General features: G+C 38.8%; 1 protein-coding gene and 1 long non-coding RNA gene across 8 annotated transcripts in view; both read left to right on the top strand.

The window, feature by feature from the left end:
- Nucleotides 1-24,438, top strand: part of LOC127833248 (importin-5-like) — a 57,283-nt gene that overhangs the window by 16,132 nt on the left and 16,713 nt on the right. Inside the window, exons 5-28 of one of the 7 annotated variants that reach the window (XM_052358405.1) lie at nt 500-701; nt 2,588-2,713; nt 3,512-3,632; nt 4,066-4,260; nt 4,634-4,758; nt 7,677-7,766; nt 7,904-8,077; nt 12,113-12,213; nt 12,559-12,623; nt 12,744-12,796; nt 12,857-12,916; nt 13,517-13,576; nt 13,637-13,756; nt 13,877-13,936; nt 13,997-14,056; nt 14,117-14,236; nt 14,297-14,437; nt 14,660-14,740; nt 16,390-16,473; nt 17,419-17,551; nt 19,018-19,079; nt 21,028-21,184; nt 21,907-22,079; nt 23,791-23,902. In XM_052358405.1, coding sequence (XP_052214365.1) covers nt 500-701; nt 2,588-2,713; nt 3,512-3,632; nt 4,066-4,260; nt 4,634-4,758; nt 7,677-7,766; nt 7,904-8,077; nt 12,113-12,213; nt 12,559-12,623; nt 12,744-12,796; nt 12,857-12,916; nt 13,517-13,576; nt 13,637-13,756; nt 13,877-13,936; nt 13,997-14,056; nt 14,117-14,236; nt 14,297-14,437; nt 14,660-14,740; nt 16,390-16,473; nt 17,419-17,551; nt 19,018-19,079; nt 21,028-21,184; nt 21,907-22,079; nt 23,791-23,902 — 2,675 coding nt within the window. The other 6 variants (XM_052358409.1, XM_052358407.1, XM_052358408.1 and 3 more) reach the window with 6 other exon arrangements.
- Nucleotides 8,187-10,157, top strand: LOC127833251 (uncharacterized). The gene is made up of 3 exons (XR_008027279.1): nt 8,187-8,245; nt 9,139-9,258; nt 9,739-10,157. It is a non-coding gene; the product is annotated as an uncharacterized LOC127833251 (long non-coding RNA).

The following is a 24,438-nucleotide window of genomic DNA, read 5'->3' on the forward strand; positions in this document are numbered from 1 at the left end:
TAGTGCATCCCCACCCATCAAGTATGTTTAAACATGCCTCAGGGTCGGAACTGACCACACCTTAGGGGCCACATGTTATACAAAGACTTGCATAGCAAACGACTTAACAAAATCTCAGAAACAACAAGTTCAAGATCTTAAATATTTGGTATGCTACATCAAATAAGTTGGCCGTGGCGTAATGGACATGGATGTCTGCCTAGCGATCGGGAGGTCACGGGTTCGATCCCCACTCGGGGAGCGTTCTCTAGATCTTCCCCAAAGACACCAAGTACTGGTTATAGGCCAAGGAAACAGACTCGAGAGCGTTACTATTAGCCTGAGGCTTTCGCTGCAATCAAGCTAAAATAAATAGGTTTAAACTTAATAGAGGTCCTCTAAAAGGTTGGTTCAAATCATGCCCCTGGGTTAAAAACTTTCTACGCCATCAATCTAATCTAGTGAGTTATCTATGGTCATCTTTTACTAATACTCACTCTATTCTTGCCCACCATACCAGCGTGGTGCCAGGTATATTCGGTGACCAGCAGACCCACTACCTCGATGTGATACGGCAGATGCTGCACCAGAGCCTGGCCTTCCAGGACAGTCCCGCCGTCTGCTTCGAGGCCGTCAGGGCCACCACAGCATTCCTCATCAACAATGAGGGAGACTCCCAGATTGTGTCACACTTCAGAGACCTGCTGCCAGGAGTCATTCATGTATGTACATGGGGATAATGTTTTTTTATAACCATTTTGACCAAAATCAGTAACTAGAATCTTTGAACATATTTATAAAGTGAATTGGTTCATTAACCTTCAATAATATCTGTTTCAAAACTTAAAACATATTAAATTTATACCATCACTTGGGATATTGTTAACTGGATTTTAAGAACAAATTTGAAATTTAAGCCAAGAGCATTTAGAAAATAAGTTTAGAAAAAGCGCTGTGTGTTTTTTTTCCTCGTGAAATGAGGTCATCAATGCATAAACATTGTTTACATTACCTAAGTGAATCTACAATTTTGATAAGGATCCTTGAAATAATTATTCATTTTTTATCTCTTTAATATATCTGTTTTGTGTTTTGTATGGCACCTGAATTTCATTTAGTTTTGTTATCCCCTGCCATAGGCGATGGGATATTGTTTTGGCGTCAATCCGTCTGTCCGTCCATCGGTCCAGCACTTTTGTGACTGGAGCCATATCTTGGAAGTGCTTTGGCGGATTTTATTGAAACTTGGTATGAGTATATATTTGGAAAAGAGGATAATGCACACCTAGTGGCGATGTACACCATCTGTTAATAACAGAGTTGTGGCCCTTTGTATCTTGAAAAAATGCTCACTTTTGTGTCCGGAGCCATATCTTGGAAGTGCTTTGGCGGATTTCATTGAAACTTGGTATGAGTATATATATGGATAAGAGGATGATCCAGGCCAAATGGCATTGCACACCATCTGTTTATAACGGAGTTATGGCCCTTTGGATCTTGAAGAAATGGAGTTATGGACATATTGATCTTGAAGAAGTGCTTTTTAATATAAGCTCGGAGCTTTATCCCCATTAACACATGAGCCAGAGCAATGAAACTTGCCATAGTTGTTCTCAATCATCTGGGGGTGCTTTACATTCAACATCCATAATCTTAGGGGCTAAGGTCAAGTTCACAAATTGAGGTCAAAGGTCAAATTTTTTATGAATTATTCATTATTTAGTCATTCCTTTACAATGCATCAAGTGATTCTGTAATAACTGACCACAATTGTTCTCCATTATCTAGCTGCGTGTCAAATATAAGATCCAGGTTGCTAGGGTCATGGTCAAAGTCACACACAAAGGTCAAAATCACAAATGTTGATGAAATATGCCTTATTTGGTAAGGATTCTACCATACTAAAATGGATTTTCAAAATGTCCTGATGTCATCGTTCTCAATTATCAGGCACAACCCTTCACTTATACCTTTTCTTTTAGTTCTACACCCATCCATAAGCAAAATTTATTTGGTGGGGGATATCAATTCAACGAATTTGCTTGTTGTCATTTTCAAACTTGTTCTTATATCAATTACAAAGTCAGAATTACTTTTGAATAGGTCTCTTGCTAGGAATACTTTAGCAATTAAACATGCCAATAGTATAACTTGGTCAGAGGATAAATGTGTGTATGTCTATACACATTTACATTTTATCATTTGGTAATTCAACATAAACCAGTCTTGCAGGCTCAATTGGCAGAGCGGTGGACTACAAATCCAAACCTCACAGGTTTTATCCCCAGCCCGGCCACATAACTTGTGTTGGAATAAGTAATACATTCCTTTTAAAGGCCATTCTCCCTACCTCTGATTCAAGTTTGTCAGTTGTCAGTTACTGGCATAAGTACACCAACTATTCCAGGAAAAGTGTTAGTAAAGTGACCACTGGGAAATGACTTACATTCTTTAGAAAATTGCTAAAAATCCAAGTAAAACAAACTAAGAAATAATTAAACATCAAAATTGCTGTGCTGCATTTTATAGAAATACTTATTTGATATGTTGTGTTGCTATGCTGTATGTTCAGGGTATTACATACAGTATGTTTTGTTCACTATTTCAGGCTGTATCAGAAAGTGTTAATCAACAGGAAGACGACGGTATTCTAAAATGTTTAATTGAACTCGCAGAGAATGTCCCAAAGTTTTTGCGTCCCCAAGTAGAGAATGTGATCACATTTTGTATGAAGGTAAGCCATTTTTAGATACTAAATATCCACATATAGATATGAACCAGGCATGTGTCTTATCTTGCATTTAAGTATGTATATGCATTAAAATGGATATATATTTAATAGTGAATGAAGAGACCTTTTGATTTGTAAGTATGTTTACAATTATCAAACGTAAAATACTTGTTTAAGGAAAGCTGTAAATTTTCTAATCTTTGTCAAACAAACTCAGTTTTCTTAGGATGAAATAGACTGTTAATACATGAATATGATTTATCACTGAAAAGTATTCCATTAACATGACAATAAATTGTTCATTTGCCTTGAATTTTCTAAATATATCAATTAACTTTTGCAATTTAATGACTATCCCTTGTATAGATATTTGCCATGATCTAATGTCAAGAAGGGAAGTTGTGGGTAACTTAAAATGCGCTTGGTACAGGTTCACTACTTCTTAAAGATAAACTTTTAAGCTTGCCAAAGAAAAATGTGAGATGGTTAATTGACCACCGTTATGTAAATGAAAAGGACAAGTTTAAGTTATATCAAGCAAACAATAAACCTTGCTCTGTGAAAACAGCTTAATGCATGTGCATGGGCTTATCAGGGACAACACTTTCCCCCTTTCCGGTATTAATTAGTTCTTTACTTAGCGAAAATCCAGTTTTTGCAGAAAGTGTCGTCCCTGATTAGCCTGTGTGGACTGCGCTTGCTAATCTGGGATGAAACTTGAGGCACTTGCATTAAGCCCCATTTGCCAGAACACGGGCTCAAACCACAATGTAACAATCATTACATTTTTCTGTTCTACAGGTATTGTCCGACACAAATCTTGAAGACTCCTGGAGACAGCTGGGACTGGAGGCCATCGTGTCCCTGGCTGAGACTGCCCCAGGCATGGTGCGCAAGTGTGCTAAACTACTTCCCATGCTTGGTATGTGTGCAATGTGTGTATTTCAAGATTGAAAGGCCTTTCATGTCTACAGCAGCATTAGTGAGGACTTATATAGTAATATATTTGTAGAAAACAATGCAATACATTTGAAAAAAAGAGTAAGATAGGAGACTTCAATCAGTATTCACAGTGTCGTGATGCTAGTGGTAGCCTTTTCTACTTTTCTTACTACGGGTACTGGATACGGTTATCCGAATACCTATTTTGGATACAATGCCCATACTTAAATTTAATATGGAAATTACTTTTATTCTCATTTGTTAAGTATTTGTTAGCAAAAAAAAACCCCATGAATTTCCCAATTTAATACAAAATGCCGCATTTTTCCCACTTCAAATGGCTTCGACCCCATTCCACAAAAAGTGAAAAATCCTTCACCATGACCTCCATTTAACCGATGTTAATGTTGCAGTGCCCCAGGTGCTGGCTATGATGGTGGACCTGGAGGACGAGGAGGACTGGGCGGTCAGTGATGAGGTAGAAAACGAGGATGATGATAGCAACGCTGTTGCTGGAGAGAGTGCTCTGGACCGGCTGTGCTGTGCCCTGACTGGTGTCACCATGCTGCAGCATATCCTGGCCAACATACCACAGATGTTACAGAACAGTAGGAGACTTTAGACAAGGCTATTTTTTCTTCATTTCAGCAGTCTGAGAAAAAGTTTATAAAATATTACTGGCCGCTAGGTTTGGTATCTCATAACTTATTCTTGACCTAATTCCAAATGTTTACTACATGTGTTCAAAAAGTTTGTCCATATTTTATTGAGAATATCTGAATCCAAGGCCTGTACCATCAGGCATATTGTGCAAATTTAATAAAAAGTTTGCAACAGCTTTAATGCAAATGGTAATTAAATTGAAATATTTTTTTCTCTTTTATTAAATTGACTTGTGATGCTAGGAGGTTAATTATGTTCACTTAACATTTATATGAAGAATAATGGGCAAAGTTTAAGTTCCTCTTAACTATGCCGTAGGTGACTGGCGGTACCGTCATGCAGCCCTGATGGCTATATCAGCATGTGGGGAGGGCTGCCATGCTCAGATGGAGACCATGCTAGGCAACGTCCTTGACTGTGTGCTGCCCTTCCTTAAAGATCCAGTGAGTGATGACATGTGCTTCATCCTTTAGTTTACTGTATTTTACATTGACCTCCAGTGCCTTCCCCAGGAATTTTTTCAGGCGCCCCGGGGCCGATCGGGGTGGGTTCGGGAGGGGTGTCCCCTCTATACGTTGATTTTTTATTTATTTAACGTGTCAATTCACGTTCTGTGGTGCGTTATAACTCAAAGAAAAACAGCGTCAAAAGACGTCATTTGGTGCGCTATGACTCTTAAAAAAAATCCCCCAGTCATTTAAAAATCTATTTTTTTATATTGTTTAATTGTTTTAAAACTTTTCCGCACAGATAGTAAAATCCCGCCTCGAACGATTCCCCAATACATCCGTTTCAACCCGACTCTATTCCTGTATACTTACTATTTTTCAAGTTTCTATTTATTACCCGATAATCCCGTTTATTCCGTTGTTATCAATCTCTTTCTAGTAAATATTTACGATAAAAGCTTTCAGTTATTTCTTTAACACAAACCTTGCCATTTTTTAAGTGACTATTTATAGATTTGATGAAATATTGCCTCTGAATATGCCTCTGAATATGCGTCAATCCCCTGACCTGTTGTGTGCTTGTTAAAACGCTCAATACACGCCATTTGTATGCAATAGACGCGACGTTGTACATGCTGCATAATTTTCGCGCTCTTTTTAATTGAGAAAAAGATTCGGCACAAAATAAATTTGCACTGCTAATTTGAAGCAAAAATATTTAACGTTGCGGTAACATTTACATTCGGAAGTGTGTTTCGGATTAAAAACGCGTTAACATCGACTTACGGGAATGGGTTTCGGATTACAAATTGAATTATTTCCATTTGAGATTTCAACAAATATTAACCGTTGCGTTATAAATTCAACGATAATTTGTTTAAACACTTGACGAGTCGAATAAATGTTTTGACGGAATAATGCATGAAATTCACGTTGTCCACGAGGATCACGGCCGGTTGCCATCATCAGCCTTCTTACTATCGATTATCGGACGAAACATTTACAAGTGTGCGTAATTAATTCAACGAAAATTTGTTAAAGCGCATTACGTGTCGAATAAATGTCAGAAAAACGAGGTGAATCAGTTCTATAAATGGACATGTTGAAATATACATGTACTGGAATTAAATAAATTGTTATCACATAATTGTAACCGGGAGTCATTTGCACAACTTACTCGCTATAATAATTAATTGTTTACCACTTGCAATTAATTTCTCGTATTAATTATGAGTCATAGGTAACACTTGTTTACAGTAAAAAAGGTGTGATGATGATGCCCGAAACCGTCTTTAATGTTCTCTACTGTACTAATTACCGGTTTTATATTACTCAAATGGTACAACTTCTTGCTAATCAAGCTGCGATAAACTCTTACTTCATGCCCGACGTCAATCAAAAATAATGGTCGATAGTTAACCCCGCCCTCATAAGCATTCGCGTAACCGATTGGACGATGAACTTCACAGTTTGACGACTGGAAAGTTACCAGATGCATCCTTGTCAGCATTTAAATGACCGTGTAATGTGGCTAGAATAATCGATACGCGCGTCATGCTATTCTCTTATCAGTGGATTACTCATTACCCCATGTGGTGTTTATGGCGATTACTTGTGAAAGTAGGTACCGAGTGCTCATTTAAAACAGGAAATATTGATACACTGATAGGGAAACCTTGATTTTTTTGGACAATCTCCACTTCCTTTTACTGAAGAATACACTGATCGGAAAATTTCAAGCGCCCCCGGGACTCTGATTTCGAAATTCAAGCGCCCCGGCAAAGGGCGCTTAAATGGCCTGGGGAAGACCCTGACCTCATACAATGCCCCCACTAGTTCAACAGTATATTGTGAACGTAGAGTGTAAACATGTTTTAACTGTAAATTATTTCAGTATTTGATGCAATATTGAGCACTCAACTTTTGGTATATTTTGTTGATAATATATTAAGTTCTATGATGTCTTTTTATACGCCCGTTTTAAAAAACGGGACGTATTATAGTTTCACCTTGGCGGCGGGCAGGCGGTGTCCACAGCAGTGTTCTTCTAATTCAAATAGTTTTCATCTGATCTTCACCAAACTTGGTCAGAAGTTTTATCTTGACAATATCTGGGTCAAGTTCAAATATGGGTTATGCCGGGTCAAAAACTAGGTCACAGGGTCACTTAGTGCATTTCAAGCATTTAGCATGGTGTCCGCTCTCTAATTGAAGTAGTTTTTATCTGATCTTCACCAAACTTGGTCAGAAGTTGTATCTGGACAATATCTAGGTCAGGTTCGAATATGGGTCATGCCGGGTCAAAAACTAGGTCACGGGGTCACTTAGTGCATTTCAAGCATTTAGCATGGTGTCCGCTCTGTAATGGAAGTAGTTTTCATCTGATAATCACCATACTTGGTCAGAAGTTGTGTCTAGACAATATCTAGGTCAAGTTCGAATATGGGTCATGCAGGGTCAAAAACTAGGTCACAGGGTCACTTAGTGCATTTCAAGCATTTAGCATGGTGTCCGCTCTCTAATTGAAGTAGTTTTCATCTGATCTTCTCCAAATTTGGTCAGAAGTTGTGTCTAGATGATATGTAGGTCAGGTATAAATATGGGTCATGGTAAGGTTATCAAGTTGTCCAAAACTTTCAAACGGGGTATCTTGTGACAGTTTGGCACTCTTGTTTATATTGTATAATTTAATTCTATCATCAAAAACTGAGATATATCAACGGTCTGAATCTAAAAAAAATAAGCGGATGATGCACAAGTGCTTCAACAAGAACACTTTGATAAACCATGCATGCTCTTGGGTTTAATTAAATGTTATCAAATCCCTGTCTGACTATGAATTATTCCATACATTTTCAGGACTCAATTTATATTACCTCTCTATTATTGCTCACATGTCATCCATATTTCAGCATCCTCGTGTCAGATATGCAGCCTGTAATGCAGTGGGTCAGTTGTCAACAGATTTTGGGCCAAACTTTCAGAAGAAGTTCCATAGCAGAGTAATACATACTAGCATCATATTTGTTATTATCTTCTTTATTTGTAATATATTGTACATTTTGGTATTTCCTACCTGTGTTGTTAGATTTTATCACAAACTAGCATAATTTGTAACAGTCCCTACCTCTATTGTCAGATCGTCTCAGAGCTGCTCCTGGTGATGGATGATGACGCCCATCCCCGGGTTCAGACTCACGGCGCGGCGGCGCTGGTCAACTTCAGTGAAGACTGCCCCAAGTCAATCCTGGTCGTCTACATCAATGACATCATGGACAAGCTGGAGAAAGTGCTCTCCAATAAGATGAAAGAGGTGAGCACAGAGTGGATGAAAGAGGTGAGCACAGAGTGGATGAAAGAGGTGAGCACAGATTGGATGAAAGAGGTGAGCACAGAGTGGATAAAAGAGGTGAGCACAGAGTGGATGAAAGAGGTGAGCACAGAGTGGATGAAAGAGGTGAGCACAGAGTGGATGAATGAGGTGAGCACAGAGTGGATGAAAGAGGTTAGCACAGAGTGGATGAAAGAGGTGAGCACAGAGTGGATGAAAGAGGTGAGCACAGAGTGGATGAAAGAGGTGAGCACAGACAGGATGAAAGAGGTGAGCACAGAGTGGATGAAAGACAGGGCTTTTCATCCTTATATAACAGAGGCCGATATTCGGCTCCTTCCCAATTCTAAAAAGCCTTATTTTTTCCCAACTCTGGCTGAAAGACTTCCCAAAAAAAACGATTGAAATTCCCCTGAAAATCAAAAAAATAAACACAGCGGATAGTGTTTTGTAGCCAAGTTACTATTCGGTATAGTTTTACTGGTCTTGTAGATGATTGTAATTTCATTGAAAGCTTCCACGAGCGATAAACAAAGATGAAGGTTTATTTTGCGTAATTGTTGTCTGGTATCGATTTTTTCGCTACCAGTTCAGTTCAGGTATTTCCCCACTACCGCTAAGCCGAATTTTAATTGTATTTGTGTACCAGTCTAGAACGGAATATTGCGTAGTATGGGTTTTATTGTCGGTTTTTGTACGAGGGCCGCAAGGGAGGTCACCAGTGTTATCGCTGAATTTTCAGTTTGAAAATGTCACATAATGGTAAATATTACCTAAAATCAACTGCTGTTACCTGTTGAAAAGTTTATCTGTTTGAAAATATAGCTGGCCAATCTTTGAAAAGAACATTTCCAGGTCATTAATTCATAACAAAAATAAAGTTCAAACCATTATTGTGACTGTTTAAAATTGATTAAATGATTTACCTGTGATGAAATGCTTTAAAAGTTTTTTTCCCAAAATGGCCATTTATCGCGCTTAAATTTCCCAATTTGCAAGGCTAGGGCTTCTTCCCAATTTCCAGATGAAAAGCCCTGAAAGAGGTGAGCACAGAGTGGATGAATGAGGTGAGCACAGAGTGGATGAATGAGGTGAGCACAGAGTGGATGAATGAGGTGAGCACAGAGTGGATGAATGAGGTGAGCACAGAGTGGATGAAAGAGGTGAGCACAGAGTGGATGAAAGAGGTGAGCACAGAGTGAAAGAAAGAAGTGCGCACAGAGTGGATGAAAGAGGTGAGCACAGAGTGGATGAAAGAGGTGAGCACAGAGTGGATGAATGAGGTGAGCACAGAGTGGATGAAAGAGGTTAGCACAGAGTGGATGAAAGAGGTGTGCACAGAGAAGATGAAAGAGGTGAGCACAGAGTGGATGAAAGAGGTGAGCACAGAGTGGATGAAAGAGGTGCGCACAGAGTGGATGAAAGAGGTGAGCACAGAGTGGATGAATGAGGTGAGCACAGAGTGGATGAATGAAGTGAGCACAGAGTGGATGAAAGAGGTGAGCACAGAGTGGATGAAAGAGGTTAGCACAGAGTGGATGAAAGAGGTGAGCACAGAGTGGATGAAAGAGGTGAGCACAGAGTGGATGAAAGAGGTGAGCACAGAGTGGATGAATGAGGTGAGCACAGAGTGGATGAATGAGGTGAGCACAGAGTGGATGCTTGTTGGAGAATGATAACAATAGCTGTGCTAGCAGGTTTCCTTTCCTCTTAAAACATTTAACACTTTCTATAGTAGAACCTGTTCTTTGGCATTGTGGTATAATTTTTAAAAATAATGCAGATTTCCTTAAATGCCTAAAATATGGTTATTATCACTTTTATCCCCCAAATGAAAGATTTTTCTCACAATGTGAGTACATGTCCTAGAAAGAATTTGTGTAGAAAATCATTCCTGTCTCACAGTGACCTTTACCTTATTGTAACTCTGTTAAATTCATCTGCAATTGTTAGGTTACCCTTTCATACAATATTAAAAGTTTGTATGTTTAGTTTGATGTATACCTACCGAGCAATAGACCGTCATTAGTGTCAGTGACTGTTCAGTGCAAGCAATCCTGTCTAGTATATTGCTCTCACTTTTCAAATAAGTTTAAAGCAAACCTGGATTATACATGATGCATACTTCCCTGGGCTACAGAGAGACTGGAGTCTCACTGACTGTACCCGCTAGATAGTATCTGACACAGCTCTAAAAGAATTATTGATATATTACAATATTTAAGTATTGTACATGATGCAGACCTTACTGGGCTACAGAGAGACTGGAGTCTCACTGACTGTACCCGCTAGATAGTATCTGACACAGCTCTAAAAAAATTATTGATATATTACAATATTTAAGTATTGTACATGATGAAGACCTTACTGGGCTACAGAGAGACTGGAGTCTCACTGACTGTTCCCGCTAGATAGTATCTGATACAATAAGCTCTTATTTTTATGCCCCCGGTAGGGTGGCATTTAGCAGTTCAACTGTCCGTCAGTCAGTATGTCAGTATGTGTGTATGTCAGTCTGTCCGTCCGTCCGAAAAAAACTTTAACATTGGCCATTACGTTTTCACTATTGAAGATAGCAACTTGATATTTGGCATGCATGTGTATCTCATGGAGCTGAACATTTTGAGTGGTGAAAGGTGAAGGTCATCCTTCAAGGTCAAATGTCAAATATATGGCGTCTGTCCGTCCGAAAACTTTAACATTGGCCATAACTTTTTCAATATTGAAGATAGCAACTTGATATTTGGCAGCATGTGTATCTCATGAAGCTGCACATGAGTGGTGGAAGTTCAAGGTCAAGGTCATCCTTCAAGGTCAAAGGTCAAAAAAAATAAATTCAAAGCGGCGTTCTCATGAAGCTGCACATTTTGAGTGGTGGAAGTTCAAGGTCAAGGTCATCCTTCAATGTCAAGGTCATCCTTCAAGGTCAAAGGTAAAAAAATAAATAATCAAAGCGGCGCAATAGGGGGCATTGTGTTTCTGACAAACACATCTCTTGTTTATTTTATTATTCTTTTCTTTAATTTATTGTAACAAGTTTATTCAGTCATGATCCATCACAATACAAATTTACATTACTGAAGTACTGGGTCCCCCTTTTTTTCTAATCATCAAAACTGCTACATAATTTACATTGTTTTTGCAGTTTCATGTGCCCTGGTAATGCTTTGAATAACATTTGGTCAGGACTTGAATTAAATTAATCAATACAATGTAATATGTTTTTGATACCAGCCCAATCGTATTGACCATAAATATGTGAGGGGCAAAATGATACAAATTGTGGCCACATGATACTGAATGATAATTGAGAGGACATTTTCATGGTTCCACGTAGTATGGCCATCATTTTATGATTGGTAGTTCTGTAAGGGATTTAATGTATAATGTATGATAATTTTGTTTCAACCTATACAAAAGAAAAAAGAGAAAAAATCTCATATACGCACTCATATTAGCCAATTGCATTGCTTAGAGCATATAAATGGACAACCATTGTAATTCCTGAACATTTTGATTTCATGTTTTAATCCATGTAATGTGTTCATTCTCACCGACATGGTTTGTAATATTGTTGAGGTCATAAAAAAGAATCAATTTGAAGCGTACAGTTGTATATTCATATATAAGCAGATACCCATTTTATCTATAATATCATCTTTTCCACATGTGACAATTGTTTGTAAGATATCAATGTATATGTTTTAGTCTACCAATATTTAACACATTTCAATGATGGTTTTGTCCTGTCTTATGTGACCAATATTTGAGCTGTGCTCATGGAAAACTGGGCCCAATGTATAAGCGTAAAGTGTCGTCCCAGATTAGTCTGTACAGCCCACACATTTTCGGCCTACACTTGATTTTTGTGTGGAAGAAACCTCTTTGAAAGTGTCCTGCCTGATCAGCATGTGCTGACTTAACAGGCTAATCTGGAGGGACACTTTATGCATATCTTTAAACTTTAAGCCCAGTTTTGCCAGAACGAGGCTCATGTGATGACTGTTATATTGTCAGCTGATGGAGAAGGGAACCAAGATGGTTCTGGAGCAGATGGTCACAACTCTTGCGTCTGTAGCCGACACAGCGGAGGAGAAGTTCATCACATACTATGACAGGTACTGAACTGGTGGACAGTGGCCTAAACTCTTTATCAAGCAAAATCTTGATTTATAGAAACTTGGCTTACTGTAAATACAAATTATATAGAAACTTGGGTTACAAATTGTACCTACACCTTTGTGCAAAATTAAAAGTAATATAAAATGTGTACTGTACAAGAAAATGCCAACAATTTCCTGTCAGTTGAACATATTTAAGTTAAACTTTAATCAACGTTGAGTAATTTCTGTACATCTTACTTAAAATCATATACTGATATACCGGTATATAATAGATGTATTATTGAAATGCCTTAAATGAACAAAAAATCTTCATCACTGAGTATGGGTATGCTATTTTAGGTTCATGCCATGCCTGAAGTACATTGTACAGCACGCAGACAACACAGAGTACAAGCTGTTGAGAGGCAAGACCATAGAATGTATTAGCCTAATAGGGCTGGCTGTAGGCAGAGATAAGGTGAGAGGCAAGACCATAGAATGTATAAGCCTAATAGGGCTGGCTGTAGGCAGGGATAAGGTGAGAGGCAAGACCATAGAATGTATAAGCCTAATAGGGCTGGCTGTAGGCAGGGATAAGGTGAGAGGCAAAACCATAGAATGTATAAGCCTAATAGGACTGGCTGTAGGCAGGGATAAGGTGAGAGGCAAGACCATAGAATGTATAAGCCTAATAGGGCTGGCTGTAGGCAGGGATAAGGTGAGAGGCAAGACCATAGAATGTATAAGCCTAATAGGACTGGCTGTAGGCAGGGATAAGGTGAGAGGCAAGACCATAGAATGTATTAGCCTAATAGGGCTGGCTGTAGGCAGGGATAAGGTGAGAGGCAAGACCATAGAATGTATTAGCCTAATAGGGCTGGCTGTAGGCAGGGATAAGGTGAGAGGCAAAACCATAGAATGTATAAGCCTAATAGGACTGGCTGTAGGCAGGGATAAGGTGAGAGGCAAGACCATAGAATGTATTAGCCTAATAGGGCTGGCTGTAGGCAGGGATAAGGTGAGAGGCAAGACCATAGAATGTATTAGCCTAATAGGGCTGGCTGTAGGCAGGGATAAGGTGAGAGGCAAAACCATAGAATGTATAAGCCTAATAGGACTGGCTGTAGGCAGGGATAAGGTGAGAGGCAAGACCATAGAATGTATTAGCCTAATAGGGCTGGCTGTAGGCAGGGATAAGGTGAGAGGCAAGACCATAGAATGTATTAGCCTAATAGGACTGGCTGTAGGCAGAGATAAGGTGAGAGGCAAGACCATAGAATGTATTAGCCTAATAGGGCTGGCTGTAGGCAGGGATAAGGTGAGAGGCAAGACCATAGAATGTACAAGCCTAATAGGGCTGGCTGTAGGCAGGGATAAGGTGAGAGGCAAGACCATAGAATGTATAAGCCTAATAGGACTGGCTGTAGGCAGAGATAAGGTGAGAGGCAAGACCATAGAATGTATAAGCCTAATAGGGCTGGCTGTAGGCAGAGATAAGGTGAGAGGCAAGACCATAGAATGTATAAGCCTAATAGGGCTGGCTGTAGGCAGAGATAAGGTGAGAGGCAAGACCATAGAATGTATTAGCCTAATAGGGCTGGCTGTAGGCAGGGATAAGGTGAGAGGCAAGACCATAGAATGTACAAGCCTAATAGGGCTGGCTGTAGGCAGGGATAAGGTGAGAGGCAAGACCATAGAATGTATAAGCCTAATAGGGCTGGCTGTAGGCAGGGATAAGGTGAGAGGCAAGACCATAGAATGTATAAGCCTAATAAGGCTGGCTGTAGGCAGGGATAAGGTGAGAGGCAAGACCATAGAATGTACAAGCCTAATAGGGCTGGCTGTAGGCAGGGATAAGGTGAGAGGCAAGACCATAGAATGTATAAGCCTAATAGGGCTGGCTGTAGGCAGGGATAAGGTGAGAGGCAAGACCATAGAATGTACAAGCCTAATAGGGCTGGCTGTAGGCAGGGATAAGGTGAGAGGCAAGACCATAGAATGTATAAGCCTAATAGGGCTGGCTGTAGGCAGAGATAAGGTGAGAGGCAAGACCATAGAATGTATAAGCCTAATAGGACTGGCTGTAGGCAGAGATAAGGTGAGAGGCAAGACCAAGCTGTTGAGAGGCAAGACCATAGAATGTATAAGCCTAATAGGGCTGGCTGTAGGCAGAGATAAGGTGAGAGGCAAGACCATAGAATGTATAAGCCTAATAGGGCTGGCTGTAGGCAGAGATAAGGTGAGGGGCAAGACCAAGCTGTTGAGAGGCAAGACCATAGAATGTATAAGCCTAATAGGACTGGCTGTAGGCAGAGATAAGGTGAGAGGCAAGACCAAGCTGTTGAGAGGCAAGACCATAGAATGTATAAGCCTAATAGGACTGGCTGTAGGCAGGGATAAGGTGAGAGGCAAGACCATAGAATGTATAAGCCTAATAGGACTGGCTGTAGGCAGAGATAAGGTGAGAGGCAAGACCAAGCTGTTGAGAGGCAAGACCATAGAATGTATAAGCCTAATAGGGCTGGCTGTAGGCAGAGATAAGGTGAGAGGCAAGACCAAGCTGTTGAGAGGCAAGACCATAGAATGTATAAGCCTAATAGAGCTGGCTGTAGGCAGGGATAAGGTGAGAGGAAAGACCATAGAATGTATAAGCCTAATAGGGCTGGCTGTAGGCAGGGATAAGGTGAGAAGACGTGTAGCAGGGCTCAAACAATTTATGACCCACATCATGCTAAAATTGATCTTATGCGCAATTATGTGGCCATCATTTGCGCAGTCTTCACAGGAGTTACACTGTCCCCTAGTAAATCACTTAAGGTTTCAGGGACTCATTAGAAGACAGGGCAGCTTCTTACCAAACTGAGCAAATGCGCAGGCTGGTCTATAGCTAAGCTGGCTGCAATTGGCAAAGGACTCATTTTTAGCTCGGCTGTTTTCGGAGAAAACCCGAGGTATTGTCATAGCCAGCTCATCGTCCGATGTCTGCGTCGTGCTAAAACCTTTACATTTTGTTAAGGTTTTGAACATTTGCTCTAAAATCAAAGTGCTTCAACTTACAACTTTTAAACTTCACATGTAGCTGCACCTTGATGAGTTCTACATGCCACACCCAATTTTGGGTCACTAGATCAAAAAAAAAAATCTGACAAGCTTTCATTCATTAAAAACTGCACCCGCAGCCGAGCATGGCACCCGTTATGCGATGCTCTTGTTTTACAAGTCATGACAAGCTTTCATTCATAAAAAAATGCACCCGCAGCCGAGCATGGCACCCGTTTTGCGATGCTCTTGTTTTACAAGTCATAAGGTCTTTTCCAAATTTCAATCATGAATCTGATCTTTTAGTTCTGTAAAACTATAGTTGTGCGTTATTTAGTAAACCATTTTGTTCCAACAGTTTCTGATTGTACTCTAGAATCTCCCACTGAGAAATCACACAGTAAACTTATCCTGCAAATCTTAATCTGTCAGGTTGATTGTACATGATGTATAAATTAATGGGCTACAGAGAGACTGAAGTCTCGCTGACTGTACCCGCTAGATAGTATCTGATACAATTAGCTCTTATTTTAAGTTAATATTTACAAAATACAGTATTTAACTATTGTACATGATGTATACCTTATTGGGCGACAGAGAGACTGAAGTCTCATTGACTGTTCCCGCTAGATAGTATCTGAAACAAACAGCTTTAAAATGTGTTTATTTGAGTAAAAGAAAATGGAAGTATTGTACATGATGCATACCTTACTGGGCTACAGAGGGACCGAAATGTCTCAATGATTGTACCCGCTAGATAGTATCTGATACAAACAGCTATAAATTTTTTTATTTAAGTTCTAGAATACTTAAGTATTGTTCATGATGCTACACAATGTAATCCTGGTTACTGTTTGGGCCGGGTTCTGGGAAATCTGGGCTAAATTCATGTGGGCAAGTGTCACCCAGATTATCCTTTGCAGTCCGCGCAGGGACAACATTTTCCACTTAAACTGGATTTCGGCTTTGAAGATACTTCCTTTTATTAAAAAAAACTCCATAAAAACAAAGTATGGTTCCAGATAATGAGATAAACCTGTGCAGAATGCAGTGGCTATTCTTGGATGACAACTTTACGCACAAGCATTCAGCCCAGTTTTCCCAAAACGCGACTCATTTAAAACTACAGTGTTGTGTGTGTGTTTGTGCCAGTTCATGCAAGACTGCAGTGATGTGATGCAGCTGTTGTTGAAGACACAGACGGACATGAAGGACCTTGCAGACGACGACCCTCAGGTAACCATAGCAACCCACAGGTAACCATAGCAGCCCACTGACACATGGTCACAATGTATATTGGGTTATTGCAAAGACTTAAGCATTAACTGGGTCGGCTAGCTCGGTAGAGAGCTTTTCTAGAAATAGGAGGAGCTCAGGTTTGATCACCAGCCTTGCCACATAACTTATGTGGGGGTTGGTCATGGAATCATTTCTACAGCCATTCTCTCCCTACCTCTGATACAAGTAGGGCAGTGGTCAGTTACTGGCAGAAGTATGTGCACTTAGCACCAGTAAACTTGCTATCCAAGGAAAAGTGTCTGTTGGTTAACTTACTGTTGTAATATGACCCCTTCAAAAGCAAACAAAACCAATGATAATGATGCAAGGCTACGTGTAACCACTCGTACATTTATCTCATGAGCGTCGCCTCAGCCTGTTCTTTGTTCACTGTTGTAGATTGTGTACATGATCTCAGCCTGTTCACTGTTGTACATTGTGTACATGATCTCAGCCTGTTCACTGTTGTACATTGTGTACATGATCTCAGCCTGTTCACTGTTGTATATTTCCTACATGATCTCAGCCTGTTCACTGTTGTATATTTCTTACATGATCGCATGCTGTTCACTGTTGTATATTTCGGACATGATCGCAGTCTGTTCACTGTTGTATATTTCGTACATGATCGCAGCGTGTCCACTGTTGTAGATTGTGTATATGATCGCAGCCTGTTCACTGTTGTATATTGTGTATATGATCGCAGCCTGTTCACTGTTGTATATTGTGTATATGATCGCAGCCTGTTCACTGTTGTATATTTCGTACATGATCGCAGCCTGTTCACTGTTTTAGATTTCATACATGATCGCAGCCTGTCCACTGTTGTACATTGTGTATGTGATCGCAGCCTGTTCACAGCAGTATATTTTGTATATGAATGCAGCCTGTCCACTGTTTTAGATTTCGTACATGATAGCAGCCTGGGCCAGGATGTGTAAGATTCTGGGCAAGGATTTTGAGCAGTACCTGCCCCTTGTAATGGGCCCAGTATTGCAGGCAGCCTCTCTCAAACCTGAGGTCACACTGCTAGACAGTAAGTGCAATTTAACCACGCTAGAAGAGTCAGGACTACAGGGTTCGCCAAAACTTGAAAAATCTGTCAGTCATTCGTACTGACAGACTTGAAATTTTTGTCAGTCCGAATCAGTTTCTGTTAGTCCCACTGTCCGACTAAACTATAACAGCAAAACACAACAAAAGAGAGTACCTTTTTGATGTTTATTGGTTTTGATCACATTAAAATACAATAAAAACATGTCCAAAGTCGATATTACTAAACAATTATTATATTAATAATAAACCACATATAAACCAAAGGTATTCTTTTTAGACTTCTTTTTGTCAAACTGTTTTATAGCCTGCACAGCTCTACAAATCCGTGTTCTTGAAAAGTTAGGGTGACATCCAATCAAGTTTGACTTTATTGCACACACCCATTTACACTACTTTGGATGACTTCAATTTCTGTTTATTAGCCGATTTCACAAGTTCTAAAACAACACCTATTGTTAAAATATTTTCTCTTAGCTGAGGTGGTTGATTTCCAGGTTCAATTAAATGAATGTCTTTCACACCTATTTCTTGATAGAAAGGCCCATGATAATTACCACCATCCATTCTTGTTGTCTGAAATAACACAAAACATATTGCTACAAACTATCAACAACAAATCAAAACATAAATATCCCTATGTCCGAATTTTAAAATATCCGAAATATAGTACATCGGGTGAAAAATCTAATTTTGATTTCAGAAATTGTTGGTGTGTAAATTAATATATATCCTTCCCAGAACAATATAATAATTAAATTATTTAACAGAAATGCTCGCAAATGCCTGTTGAAACAAGTTTTCATGCGGTTTTTGTTGTGGAGAAATTAAATGGAACAAAAAAATGGCGGACACACTCGATTGCTTTTTTTAACAAAGACCAAGATTTTGAACTCGCATGTGATAGTAAATTAAAATCCAACTTTAAACATCAAAATAAAGGTAAGAAAAAAAGGATTTTGACAGAAGTTGAACAAAAAGCATTTACCTTCTATTAATCCAATAGCATATTATACACTTTGAGTGATCTTTTTGAAACCATTTCCATCCGATTGTGTCGGTCAGTCGGACCAATTATCTTAAATCACTTGTCGGTCCTTAGAAAAATTTGCCGCTCAGGACCGGCGGACCGACGGTTTTGGCGAACCCTGGGACTAGGAAACAATTAGATTTCTAAACTATGTGATCCGCTCTGATAAAACGGGGCTAAATGCATGTGTGTAAAGTGTCGTCCCGAAAAGCCTGTGCAGTCTAATTTTTTAGATTCCTGTGCAAATTGTCATAAATTTTACAATATTAGTAGAATGTTTATATAGTTAAATGATAATTGTAGCTTGCGAAAGGATGTGTCTAAAATATATATCTCTTAAAGAAACTTAAGATATATCTTGTTCTGAACAATTTTAAAATAAAGTAATGATTTCAAGAGTCGAACATTTTGTGTTGCAGGTGAAGATGTTTCAGAAGTGGAGAACGACACCGATTGGCAGTTTGTAACCCTGGGGGACGCGGTAGGTTACATGACTTCGATATGGATTTCAAAATTTAGAACTTGTGTACCCAGTCTTCAACAGAATCATGTTGTGTGAATGTTTGTGTGTGTGTGGGGGGGGGGGGGGGGAGAAATATGAAATTCTTCAATCAAATTTAATGAAGTTACTAAAATCGAATTAGGTTATAAAATTTGTTTTAAATCCTGTTGTTTGTTACACTGAACCATTTATATTTATACTTACACAGGCAAAAGCATTATTATTATAAACAAAATTAATACTATGTCTATGTTTTGTTTATGTCTTTTTACATTTAATTGTTTAAAACAAGTAAATATTGTTTATTGATTAAGTAGAAAATTTAGAATTTCATAATTTTTTCTTTTGTACAATACTTAATACTTTACTTACAAGAACTTAGTATAAAGTGTCCTTGTTACTATGTAAATAACGGTCCCGGTTCCGATATGACTTAAATAATTTTCAACGTGGCACACATTCTCAATTTATAGAATAATAATTTGTGTTATTGATTAATTCAACATTAAATAGTTATATTATGGTAATATATTCAACCAAATTTATAGACACTGATGATTGCATTTAACTTGAATTTCAAGTTAAGAATCAACAATTTATGCTACTCACAATTTGCTAATGATCACTTTTTAGCTCACCTGATTGCTCAGGTGAGCTTTTGTGACCGGTCTTTGTCCGTCTTCCGTCCGTCTGTCCGTCGTCCACATTTGGTTTGTAAACACTCTAGAGGCCACATTTCATGTCGGATCTTCATGAAACTTGGTCAGAAGATTTGTCAGATTGATATCTCGATCAAGTTCGAAACTGGGTCATGCTGGTTCAAAAACTAGGTCACTAGGTCAAAAGAAATAAAAACCTTGTAAACACTGTAGAAGTCACATTTCATGCCCAATCTTCATGTAACTTTGTCAAAATGTTTGCCTAAATAATATGTTGGTCGAGTTCAAAAGTGGTTCCGGTCCGTTGAAAAACATGGCTGCCAATGGGCGGGGCAGTTTTCCTTTATTTTGCTATAGAGAAACCTTGTAAACACTCTAGAAGTCACAATTTTTGCCCAATCATCATGAAAGTTGGTCAAAACACTGGTTTTATTGATATCACGGACGAGTTCGAAAATGGTCCAGATCGGTGAAAAAACATGGCCGCCAGTGGGCGGGGCATTTTTCTCTATATGTATACAGTGAAACATGTGAACACTCTAGAAGTCACACTTTTGGCCCAATTTTCATGAAATTTGGTCAGAACATTTGTTTCCTTGATATGAGAGTTGAGTTTGAAAATGGTTCCTGTCAGTTGAATGACATGGCTGCCGGGGGGAGGGCAGTTTTCTTATATTTATATAGTAAAAAAGCTTGTGAACACTCTAGAAATCACATTTTTTGCCCAATCATCATGAAACTTGGTACAAAAATTGGTTTTATATATATCACATTATTAATGCCATAATTATTGCCCTTAGATTGTCCAAATTTTCATTATATTATACTAAATCCTTGTAAACACTCACAATTTTGATTCAGATTTTATGAATCTTGGTCATAATATTTTTTTTTGTAAGCAAAGTTTGATGTTTGGTAAGGGGGGGTCAACTCAAAATATAGGTCACCAGGTAAAATCTTACAAAAACAGAAACACTCCATATGCCAGAGTTTTGGTTCAATTATGATGAAACTTGACCAGGATGTTTGTCTGGACAATATCTAGGTCAAGTTTGACACTTGGTAAAGATTGAATGAACCGATTCCTCTCAGGTGAGCGAACTAGGGCCATCTTGGCCCTCTTGTTATAGTATGTGTAATTTGAAGTTCACCCCTAGCTAGATTCAGCCATATATTAAAAATGGAGTTCATAAGTTTTACAATTGTTACTGTATTAAGCCGAGTAAATTGGAGCCTTGGTAACTTACGGTAACTGTTCATGATTATAGCAAAGTTTCGGCATCAAGACTGTGGGTCTGGAGGAGAAGTCGACGGCGTGTCAGATGCTGGTCTGCTATGCCCGGGAGCTGAAGGAGGGGTTTGCTGCTTACACACAGGAGGTGGTCAACCTCATGGTGCCTCTACTCAAGTTCTATTTCCATGATGGTGAGCAGTTTGGAAATTTAAACATTCTTTTTTCTATTTTTTGGGTGGGTGTGGGTCAAGGAGAGGTGGGGGGCTGTTTTGTATATAACTTAATATATCCTTGTGGCGCCCCTGAACCATGTACTCAAATGATCAAATAATTTGTTTCATGAGGTGGCTTAATAGCAGGAAATGGCTTTTCTGACAGCTGGTCTAAACGTGAGCTTGCACTGTTTTAGGTTGGTCACATTCAAATACATCTTAAAATGAACTTCAGTTTGTTGCATTTAAACATGCAGCACTGATTTTTAAGTCTGTGATTAGTTACTGTCATAAGTATGAGATCTGAGTACTGGTTAATGATCTAACACAAGAAAAGTGCGAGTTGGGTAACCCTTTCCCTCTCAGGGGCAAAGTGAAAAAGGCTATGTGCAAACAGCATTAAACCAGAACAGCCTGTGGGTAACTTGCAGTCTGTTCAGGTTTTATGCTGTTTGCTGCTCATCAGTATCTAAGGGTTGGAAATGAAGCCTTTGAAACTCGATTCTAGTAAGAGAGGTCTTAATTAAAATAAATTCTTAGGGACTACAGACCCGTCAAAATACGTATCTAAGTTGTACAGGCTAAAATACGTATCTAAGTTGTACAGGCTTTACTGACTGCAGTGATTTGACTGAAATTCTGTGAAAAATTTGAAAAAACACACAAATATAACTGTAAAACCATCTACAATTTCATTCCAGAGGTGCGAATGTCGGCAGCAGAAAGCCTTCCATACCTAATAGAGTGTGCCAAGATAAGAGGGGAGAGCTACGTAGTCGAGATGTGGAACTACATCTGCCCTAACCTGCTGCATGCCATCAAGATGGAGCCAGAAATATCAGTGCTTCCTGACCTCATGGGGTCACTCGCAAAGGTCAGTGAATAAAATTGTTTTCTGTGACTTGTGACTTGAGTTTTAATTATCAACTTGTGTAAAGGTGCTTTTAGGGGTTTCATTTATACCTTGGAGGGGGGTAAATTAACGTGCTTCTTTGAACAAGCATAGCAGATGTTTTTGTTGTCAGCATAATGTAAAAAGCGGTGACTAAAACGAGCACAATTCTGTCATTTATGGAAAAGAAAGTTTGACATTTTTTAGCTCACCTGTCACGTAGTGACCTGGTGAGCTTATGTGATTGTGTGATGTCCAGCGTGCGTGCGTCCGTCGACAATTTGTTTGTGTAGACCGTAGAGGTCACAGTTTTCATCCAATCTTCATGAAATTTGGTCAGAATGTTTATCTTGTTGAAATCTGGGTTGGGATTGTATTTGGGTCATTTGGGGTCAAAAACTAGGTCACTAGGTCAAATAATAGAAAAACCTTGTGTAGACAATAGAGGTCACAGTTTTCATCCAATCTGTATGAAATTTGGTCAGAATGTTTATCTTGATGAAAATTGGGTTGGGGTTGTATTTGGGTCATCTGGGGACAAAAACTAGGTCACTAGGTCAAATAATAGAAAAACCTTGTGTAGACAACATAGGTCACCGTTTTCATCCAATCTTTATGAAATTTGGTCAGAATGTTTATCTTGATTGAAATCTGAATTAAAATTGTATTTGGGTCATCTTGGATCAGGAACTAGGTCACTAGGTCAAATTATAGTAAAACCTTGTGTAGACAATAGAGGTCACAGTTTTCATCAGATCTTAATGAAATATGGTCAGAATGTTTGTCTTAATTAAAATATGTGTTTGGATTGAATTTGGGTCATCTAGGGTCAAAAACTAGGTCACTAGGTCAAGTTTAAAAAAAACTTGTGTAGAAAGTAGAGGTCACAGTTTTCATCCAATTTTAATCATATTTGGCCAGAATGTTAACCTTGATGAAATCTGGGTTGGGATTGTATTGGGTCATCTGGGGTCAAAAACTAGGTCACTAGGTCAAATAATAGGAAAACATTGTGTAGACAATAGAGTGTATCTTGATGAAATCTGGATTGGGATAGTATTTGGGTCACCTAGGGTCAGAAACTAGGTCACTAGGTCAAATCATAGAAAAACCTTGTGTAGGCAATAGATGTCATAGTTTTCATATGATCTTAATGAAATATGGTCAGAATGTTTATCTTGATAATATCTGATGTTGGATCGTATTTGGGTCATCTGGGGTCATAATTAAGGTCACCGGGCCAATTCTAATAAATCCTTGTGTAGATGAAATAGGTCACAGTTTTCATCACATCTTTATGAAATTTTATTTGGCCCATTTGTACTTCATGATATAGCTAGCCATAGTCTGATAGAATTTTAGTTGATGTAACAAGGTTAGTCAGGTGAGGGATTCAGGGCCATCATGGCCCTTTTGTTTTTAAATACAACTTCTTAATTTCCTAGTTGTATTTGCACAGACTAATTTAGACCATGCAATAATTAAGGCTTTCTGCTTATTTTAATGACTTGGACAGCCTTTGTGTTGGCTGCATTATGTCAGAAAACTAATATTTTATATTTGATCAATTTGGATGTGTTGAAGTTTGCAAAAGTTTGGCTGTTTATTCTACAGAAACATTTCTGTTTTCTCAACATGTATTCTACAAAAAAGTTGCAACATTTGTGCAGATACCTCCTATGTTTTAATTTAGTGTGTGGAGATACTTGGTAAAGGCTGCCTGACTGCTGACTACATGCAGCAGACACTGGCCATACTGGACAAATATCTCGTGCAACACTTCGAAAGGCAGGCTGAGAGGCAAGGTAAGATGGTAGGAAACTAGAAAATGTGGTCGAGCAAATTGGAGAGGTTGAAGTGGTTTAATATTAACAAAAATGCTTGTGAACTTAAGTTAAATTTTGTATTTTAACACAACCCAAAGCTCAGTTTTGAAGTTTTAATTTAATTTGTACATGATGTTAACCTTACTGGGCGACAGAGAGACCAAGTCTCACTGACTGTTCCCGCTAGATAGTATCTGATACAAGTAATTCTAAAAAATTGTATTTAAGTAATACACTATTGTACATGATGCAGACCTTATTGGGCGACAGAGAGACCAAGTCTCATTGACTGGACGCTAGATAGTATCTGATACAAGTAATTCTAAAAAATTGTATTTAAGTAATACACTATTGTACATGATGCAGACCTTATTGGGCGACAGAGAGACCAAGTCTCATTGACTGTACCCGCTAGATAGTATCTGATACAATAAGCTCTAAAAAAAATATTATTCACGAAATAAATTATTAAATATTGTGCATGATGCATACCGTACTGAGGGGACAGAGAGATT

This window comes from Dreissena polymorpha, chromosome 6, assembly GCF_020536995.1.
Source record: "Dreissena polymorpha isolate Duluth1 chromosome 6, UMN_Dpol_1.0, whole genome shotgun sequence".
NCBI classification, from domain to species: Eukaryota; Metazoa; Mollusca; class Bivalvia; order Myida; family Dreissenidae; genus Dreissena; species Dreissena polymorpha.